The sequence below is a fragment of the Apteryx rowi genome, unplaced genomic scaffold (assembly GCF_003343035.1).
Source record: "Apteryx rowi isolate R43461 unplaced genomic scaffold, aptRow1 scaffold_559, whole genome shotgun sequence".
Taxonomy (NCBI): Eukaryota; Metazoa; Chordata; class Aves; order Apterygiformes; family Apterygidae; genus Apteryx; species Apteryx rowi.
Genome location: NW_020450826.1, coordinates 352,085 through 361,268, shown reverse-complemented (window position 1 = coordinate 361,268; position 9,184 = coordinate 352,085). Strand labels below are relative to the sequence as shown.

General features: G+C 35.2%; 1 protein-coding gene across 1 annotated transcript in view; it reads left to right on the top strand.

The window, feature by feature from the left end:
- Positions 1-214: 214 nt before the first annotated feature.
- Positions 215-9,184, top strand: part of RFTN2 (raftlin family member 2) — a 35,435-nt gene continuing 26,465 nt past the window's right edge. The window contains exons 1-3 of the mRNA XM_026081672.1: positions 215-719; positions 5,645-5,828; positions 8,005-8,116. Of these exons, the coding sequence (XP_025937457.1) occupies positions 581-719; positions 5,645-5,828; positions 8,005-8,116 (435 nt within the window). The 5' untranslated portion in view covers positions 215-580. The remainder of the gene's footprint in view (positions 720-5,644; positions 5,829-8,004; positions 8,117-9,184) is intronic.

The window sequence follows — 9,184 nt, the reverse complement described above, 5'->3', positions numbered from 1 at the left end:
GCTGACTTCCTTTCTGGAAATGATTTTCGTCTCCAACCCTGTTGAGGCTCTTTTCTCATTCCCTCATTCTGACTAACTTGCTTTTTTTCCTCTGACTTGCTACTGCATTTGAGGAGATCTTCTGGAGGTAAGTAATTACATACAAGTTTCTCTCTTAACTTTCAGTTCTTTTTTTTTTTTCCCCCTTTTCCTCCTCAGCCAGTCCGTCTAGAAGGACAAACAAAGCACTATTGGTGTCCTCTGCAAGAGAGCACTGATAGGGGGCTGGCTGTAAATTGACGTGGCATGGAAAATCTCTGCTAGTTTGTAGCAGCTCTGACACTGCTGGGAAATCAAGCCGACTTTTGCCGAGTTGGTAGCTTGAAGTCATTTTGGGCTTACTGTTTATATGTAGAAATGAATAGAAAGTACTTTCAGTTTTTAACTTGGGAACCAGAATTTTTCAGTATTTGGATTTATGGCTAATAGAAAACAAAATCAAAGGGAATTATTACTTTTTTTTTTTTTTTAAAGGGAGAGCAACAGATCTTGCTGCTCCCCCTCCCCTTTTCCTGTAACTTAATCATTTGCAGATCTTACCATGGGGTGCGGACTGAGAAAGCTGGAAGACCCAGATGATAGCAGCCCTGGAAAAATTTTTTCTACGTTGAAGAGACCACAAGTTGAAACAAAGACGGATTCTGCTTATGAATATGTATTGCTGGATTTTACTTTAGAAGGTATTTTTTTCTGTTTTATTTTTAATATTTTGAGAAAAGAAGGGATAGTATTTCACTTAGTTCTTTCTTGTTTGACTTACAGAAAGCTTAGATACTTTTATCAAAGCTAGCCAAAATGTAAGACTTTTATTTTGAAATACAAATCATGACAAAGGTCTTCAGTTAGATAAAATTACAATGGAAACTACTGAAGTATTTTTAACAACAGATCTCTCCAAATCACACAACTGCGCTTGTTAAGGAAGCTGGCTAAAAACTGCTTGAGAGTTTTTCCTGTGAGTCAGATACTGCCATCCTTACTCACTTTGAATAATGGTTGTCTGAATTCAGTGTGACTGCTTGCAAAATTGGCTGTGCCTAAGCAAGGGTAGCAGAATGCTCTGAGTAACTATTTTTTAAAATGTGTTCAACTTCTGAAAACGGGCTGTCATTGTCCTTGTTACTTTATACAGAAATAAGTCTATTTCTTAGTTGTGTACCAGGAATAGTTTTCCCTCTTGTTCCTACCACAACCCTTTGGTAGATATTTTAATAAGAATCTTCTAGTTTCGTCTTACAGTATTTTCCAAATGCTTTATTGGTAGTTGCTGAATAGTCTTTTGAAATTGTGACCAAAATGAAATAAAATTTGTATGCGTAGCTGGAGGCAGACGGCACTCTGTGGGATACTTCCTTCCAGAGGGTGTCCCATCTCTAACAGACCAACTCCCCATTCCAGAAAGTTGAAAACATAAACAAGCCCAGATGGCTGCCCTCCGAGCACAGACAGCTCAGTTTTGCAGTCACTTTGCAGTAACTCACATTTTATAACGAACAAATCTACTGGAAATTCTTAAGAGCAAGGATTTAAAGTAAATGCAATAGCTGGAAAAAGGATTTGATAAAGGGAAAAAGTGTTAGTGTATGTGTTGTTACTTATTCAGGAACTTTTTCAAAAACAAAACTTGACCTCTGCTTAGTTTTCTTTTTGAATTACTAGACTGTAGTAATATTTTTACATATATCAGTCTGTTTATTGAAAAACTGCAAGATTATTAATAGAAAGAAAATATTCTAGTAAGTTATAGTACTTGACATCCAACAGTATTTGTAGCTCTGTTTATTTGCACATATGAAGATGAGTTGCTCATTGATTTGCTCTGTTTGGAGAAACAAACCTTTCTTTGTATTGAATAGCAATAGTAATAACATACTTGAAGTAATGCTGGGCTGCCTAATGCATACGTTGATTACCTACTGATGTACTGATAATAGAAAGGATAATAAAACTTAATTTTCTTGAAACTGAAGTGCATTTAACGTTCTTAAATAGTCTGTGTTCTGTATAGTTTTGCTTTATTTTAAAGTAACGTGTTTCTGGGAAGTATCATGGAAAGGATTTGTTATAAAGAAGATTTTTGCTTTCGAGCAAAACGCATATCAAACAAGTGCAACTAAAGATGTATCTCTATTATTTTAATAACATATCATATTATTGCAGTTTAAAAAAAGTTAATTTTTTTTGTGTTTAGTCTCATATTCAAAGCTGCTCAGCTTCAATGACATACTATAGAATTCTGAATGCTAAATGACATTGACAGTGTTCAGCTTTAGATAGTAGCCTAACTTTTTTAGGTTTCTAACTGTAGGCAATTAGGTTTGTAAACGTAGGTATCTCTTTGTAGAATAGTTTTAGCGGTATATACATATTTAACTTTACAATATTTTTTTCCTTTGAAGTCTCTACTTTTTGCACTCAGATTGTGAATACAGACAAAATATAATTGTGTGCACTGTCTTTCTGGAGACATTTCTGAATTTTGTTTGCTTATGAAATGTGGGGTTTGGCTAAAGTACTGTAGGGAATATAGTGGACTGTTTTTTCCCATTGCCATCTCTTAACCCATYCAACTCCATCCCACATATTTGTTGCCACTCCAGTATCCTTGGGCTAAATGAAGCTTTCTATCACTTTAGAACAAAGTTAGCTTTCACTCTGCTGTGAAATTGTGTTAGGTCTTCAGGGCAGTCTTTGCTAGTTTCTAGAGCAAGATCTTCCCCAACACCTGGGATTCCTGTTTGTCAGAGTGACTTGTTACCCCTAAATCCTGGATTTGGTTCCGAGTAAAACATAGAAAACCCTAACTTAGTATCCTCTCTATACCTACATTAAGGTAGAAGTACAGCAAGCATAAATGCATTATATTTTAATTTAATATGCCTTGTTCTCTCTTCATGAGATTTATGCTCTATGAAAACAAAAAAGGGGCTGTTGGGGAGACTTTCGGGAGTCCATGGTCTTCTTCCAAGCCATGACACAGATTAGGTCAACCATGCTGTAATCTAAACCTGCTGGCTGGAGTCCTTGAGCAACTTAACTAGTTATCAGCAGTGTATTGTACTTTGGCCTCTCCCCTCCTTGTCCCCAAAACACTCCCATCCCTATGGCAAAAATCAGCCTCGAGTCCCAGGGAGGTTCTTCTGCACCAGGAGAATCTCCAAGAAGAAAAGTACAGCCAGTCTCTAACTTTGCAAGAGTTGAATGGTACAAAGGAAATGGAGCAGAGGAATTTCCAAAGTGTAACTGTAAGTGCTTGTCAAGTGTTGCAAGTTTTACAGTCTGAATCATGAGGTGTATCTCAGTTACACAAACAGCTGCTATTTTTGAAGCTCAATTTAAACACAAAGTAGGAATCGCTAAAATTTTCCTAGTCAAGCAGAATGCTTCTGCCTTTTCCAAACTCTCCTGTTAGGGAAAAGAAGGAATATCAATGCAAGTGTTTTTCATTTCAGCCCCCTAAAATGACATGCTGTGAAGCTCTTGTTTGTCTGAATAAGCATTTGAATATGCATAAAATACCTGTTTTGTCATCATCGTCAATATCATGCATCTAAAATTAGCTATACAACTAAGAAGTTAGTTGTAGTTCTGTTGTTTGTAGACCTGTTTTGGTTACCTGTTGCAAGAGAACACATCAGGATGGAAATTTTGTTTAATATGGTTGCAGTCAGTGAAGTGATGATCATGTTGCATACTTACTTGCTTTTTTTGGCTTCTGTGTGTTGTAGAGTAGTTATCTCTTCAATATATATTTAGTGTCTTTTGGATTTACTGTGAGAGGACTTACGGGATAGAGGTATTATTATCTAGGACAAATACCATCAATCACTCTGTGAAAGGAAGGTCTGTAATGTGTTTTCCACTATAAAAGTATGCCTAAGTATTCCTTTTGCAGTGCAACTCCAAAAGTGGCTGGTAAGGTAGCACAAGAAAGTGCAACAGCCCAGTCCTGTGTCTGAGAATGGCAGAGTTTACATAAATTGGATGAGTTTGCTAGTTACCAGCAGTAAACCTTTTTATAGAGGGGGAAGTAGTCTAGAGAGATTGAGGCTGTACAGAACGCAACTCGTCAACCTGCAGAATTCTAGCTCAGTTTGTTAGATTAAAAAACATTGGCAAAGAAAATAGATAATAGGTTTATCATATTTTAAACCAGTAGGCTAGATCTGTGACTTTGTGACTTGCTGTGTCTTTGATAAACTCCTTATATGCCTTGTTAGCCCACGTCACTTTTCTAACCATTAGTGGGCAGGTAGGTAAAAGAGGAAATTAGAACACGAAGTGGACTCTAAGGAATACCTTTTCAAAGTGGTGAGTGAGATTTATTTTTTTTCTTTTTTCTTTTATATCAAAAATTTTTATTGTAAAATCAGGGGAGAAAAAATGTATTTACTCTTTTAGGGTTTTTTGTTTGATTTGAAAGAAAATGTTTAAAGTAGCATGTTAAAATGTTTGTATCTCCTAAAATAAGCAGTGTGGGTCAAGAACTTAAATCCAATTCAGTTGAACATCAGTAATGTCTTTCCTTATCTTAATGCACAGAAAGTCTTCCAAAGTGTGGGAACTGTCAGAATCCAAAAAAGTACTGCGTCACTTACAGCAAGGGTCACTGACAGACACCGTCATATTCCAAGCCAAGCGTTCTTGTCACAAGAGTCCACGTCTGTGATGGATGAAAAATTCAATGTTGGCAGATAAATGCTGGCAAAACTAATCTTCAGTTACTGTTCGTATATTAGTGCTGGTCCCTTGCTTTGCAGAGGTTCTGAGAGCATCTAAAATTCCAGTTGGAGTTGAGGGGAACAGGAAATACTGAGTCAGATTTACTGTGGTAGAGTATAAACTATTACCAGTACAGAATCTTCTTTTCTCTGTGCAGAAGCTGTGGATTGTACTATTCAAAAAAGGTTCTTTAAAAAGATTTTATTTTATTTTACTTTATTTTAGTTAGTTTTTGCCAACCCAGATGTAGTACCTAGCTGGTATCTATTGATCAGAAATCTGTGCTGGTACTCAGAGGGATTCTGCTTAGAAATAGTAACGCCATGTAGCTTATTGCAAAATGTACTTAGATTTATTTTAAAAAGGCGTTAGAACTATGTTAAAACTATGGTTTTCAACATATGATCCACAGATCACTTTTAAGGGTTCCAAAAAAAATATTTAAGAAAAACAAACCAGTTGTTTCTACGCTTAACTTTGTTCTAAAGAAGTTTACTTCTCAACTAGGAAAAGGGTAAAAAATACTGCTTCAGTATGTCTAAGGTTTTGGCTAGACAAAAATGTTGCTCTGTTAAATTGAAGACTGTTTTGTGTTTAGATGTTAATACAGTTCTTATAATAGATTGACAAAGCTAGATCCAATGGGAAGGTATTGCCAAATGAATTACAAGTTAATATGATCTCTCTGTTTGTAAAAATACRTACTTCAGCTAGTTGAATACTTAGTTGTGAATCTGCTCCTTCGTGTACGAAGATGGACTGTAGTTTTTCAGTAAATGCCTGGGATAGATTTTGTGTGCTTGTGTAAAAGGAACTCGCTGAAAGGTATATGTACCTCCGTAATGCCTAATGTGCATCTCTTCTGTGCTTTCAATGCTTTTAGCTTCCTCAAATCCAGAAGTTATCAAGATCAGTTCTGTGTTGGATATAGCATCAAAGGTGGAAGAATATTACAACATAGGCTATATCGTAGGAGCTGTTCATCCTGTTATACTGCCGATTGGACGTAGAAGGCATTTCCCTGCGAGTCATATGTATCGAGTGGTACTTTCACGATTAAAATTAAGGTAACAGAGAAATAATTTAGAATACGTTGGTTCATTAATTATTGAAGCCATTTCTAAGTGTATTGCTCACATGCATAATATTATTAATTTAAAATAAGCACCTCAAAGAATCAATTAAATAACTGTTCCTTGTCTAGAATGGTGAGCAACTTGGTAGCATTATTTATTTTATTAACCCTGAACATTTAATAGGGTAACACTTACTTTGCCTTAGTGTCCAAACAAATCCAAAGTCATTTATCATACTTGCAATATAATTTTAAAACATGTTTGTGGGAAGATAAATTATTACAATTTACCTCTTTGTTTTTAATAAATTTTTATAATAAGGTATCTTATGTCTTAGAACCTACAACAAACAAAAAACTAAAAGGGTATTAAGCTTCTTTTAATTCCCTCACATCTGTTCTTTTGTTCTTCATTTGCAAAACTTTGGTCTTTAGCTTTTCCCGTAAGAGTATCRCTCCCTGAAAATCACTAAAAAGTATGAAGTACTTTCAGCTTGGCTGAAATAAAGTTTCTTGTTCATTCTTATCAAGAAACAAATAATCATTCTGTGATTTTGTGGGGAATATGTATATAAAAAAATGATTTTTGTCACTGAGGGAATATAAAAAATTACTTTTGTCACTGTTGGAAAGTCAGGAGCTTTTATATTCCTGCTCCAAAATCTTGTTTATTGCTGTTGTTGTCACAACATTAAAATCACCATGTGATCATACAGAAAATTTACAAAGAAATGTTACTATTAGTTCCTTTGAATGCAGAGAAAAAAAAATTTTTTTCTTAATTTGAATAGCTAGAAAAGTGGATTTCTTACTTTATTCAGGTCTCTGATGCTTCCCCTTGCTTCCTCAATCCTAGTGCAATACGCAAAGGCGCTCTCGGTTTCTCGTGGAAGACTGGAAGGACAGGAATCTGACGGTGCCCCGTACAGCTCTGCTGATACTTCTGTAAAACATGGTTCACTTGAGAGAGTTTCTCAGTCAGATGCCTTGCTTAAACAAGCATTGTCCATGGCATTTGATGTCATTTGTTAATGAGGGCTCATACAACTTACTGTCATAAAATTCATCTGCAAAACCAGGTGAATGTTGTTCATGTGGACAAACGCTTGAAGAAGCAAGGCAGAATATTGCTCTTGAGCTGACGTTACAACGCACAGCTTCCACAACTCAGTTTATTCCCATAGCTGTGGTATCCTTACGAAGTTGTGGTTTGAACCTTTATGCCCTTGAATAACAGAAGGACAAGAACCTGCAGCCTCCACATGAAACTGCTGGGTACAAGTTCCCAGTTTCCTATGCAGATGCCATATGTACCTATGTTGGTTTTCCTGTAGACAAACAGAGTTCTCCAGCTGCTATTTGGAAAGTAACCTTTAACATCTTTCATTGATGTTTCATTCTAAGGCAAAAGCTCGTGTGAAAAAACTGAAGAAAATACCATTCTATTGTAGATGTGCACCAAATGTTGTTGTCCAGGTAACAATATTACTGGTTTTAGACAAAAAGATTCATAATATTCTCGAATGTTAACTGGGAGTTAAAGCATTTAGGATTCTGAAAGCTATGAGTAATTCAAACATTACCTCACCAAAAGTATTACTGCATTGTATTTCTAGTATTTGCCTACACTGTTATTTCATAAAATAGCTGTGACTCTGCTCAAATTTCAAAACTGAACAGCAGCCTGTTAACACTTGTGAAAGCACCATTTCTTTTCTTAGTGTTTTTTTCCTACAAAACTGGTTCTCTGTTTTGTGCTTGCTACATTTATAACTAACATCAGTATTTTTTCTGTTATTAGAGAGAGGTTTTTGGATTTATTTGCTGTGAAAGCAGGGTTCTTTTTTTAAACAAAGTTTTGTGGGTTTTTTTTTCCAGTTAAGTTCAGTTTCCAGAAAATGGCCATGAGCAGCAAGTGAAATTTATGTTAAATATTTATATTCTTACCCTGACACTGTAATACACAGTACCGCTACTTTGTGTAAGAAACTAGACAAAACAAAACACCAAAAAATGCTTGCTGAGTTTTAAGCAGAAGTATGAAAAAGTATTGCCAGATTTCATTCATAATCTTTWTTCCAAAAGAAAAGAAAAGAATTGCGCATGCAAGCATTTGCACAAGTTAGCAGCAAACTACTGACAAAGACTGCTTTCTTTCTGTGTTCTAGCCAGAAGCATACGGCACCCAGAGGACAAAGGCACCCCAGGCTGGTGATTGAGGAATGTCCTTTAATGTATGAAACACTGACAAACGAGGCAGTGAAAGAACTGTTAGAAAAGGTATTGGAGGGTTTTTTTCCAAACTTCTCGCAGGATTTTTATTTCTAACATAGATGTAATTTATAYTTAATGGTTGGGGAGCTTGAGTGTGGGTGGGTTTTTTTTCTAGCTTTGAGTTTTAACCTTATTTTTGCTTTATATAATCTACCAAGTCTTTTATTGATGTAACAAGAGTTATTTTTCTTCTTTAGTTGCTTTTTCTAATTTAGGACTTTGTCCTGAGTTCTGTAAAGTTTTTGGGGACTGGCCATTTATGCTACCAGAAGTAGAATCAGGCCTAAACTTTGAATCAGTCTTCAAAAAAATGTTTGCACAATAGCTTTTTCTGGAATTAATATTTTAAAGTTTTTGAAGATTTATGTTGTTGTGTGTTAAGTAAGGTATTCATAATGAATATAATTTCTAAGAAACCAGGTTTTTTTCATTCTTTAAATTATAACAAAAATACAAAATACACAGTAATTGTAGCACTTCTTTTGAAAATATTGTATAGTTAAAGAAAACTAAACTTACACTACAATGCAAGCTGTAGTTCTGGTTCTTTTTGTGTTTCACTTCCTCTGTAAAATTGAAGACTTGCCAAAACAGGAAGTTATTGTTATTACAAGAGTTAGTGATATCTTTCACATTAGTTGCTAAGGGAAGAAGTTGAGGAAAAAGTGTATTGGAAATATTTAATGATCTTTGAAATTATCAAAGAGATACTTAAAGTTTTTAAATGGCTTGTTTTGAAATTATTGCGTTTCAGGTGTTTCAAATTTAAAATTGGACTCCAATACACATTTACCATATGTGTATTGCCAGGTTGCCTATACAGTGGGACCAGACAAACACTTAAAGGAAAAATGTGGTTGAAATTAGCAGTGATTCAGTCTTCCAAGGAAATCTGGAATGTAAGAACTACATGAAAATAATTTGAGTTTAAAATGCTCCCAATGTTTTAAAAAGACTGAGCCAGTAATCCAGTGTAAATTTACTTTTTTTTTGAAAGACCTCCTGAGCCTGCAAGACTTTGTGATGCTTGGGGGGGAAAAAAAAATCATCATATTGCCTCTTTTTCCACATGTT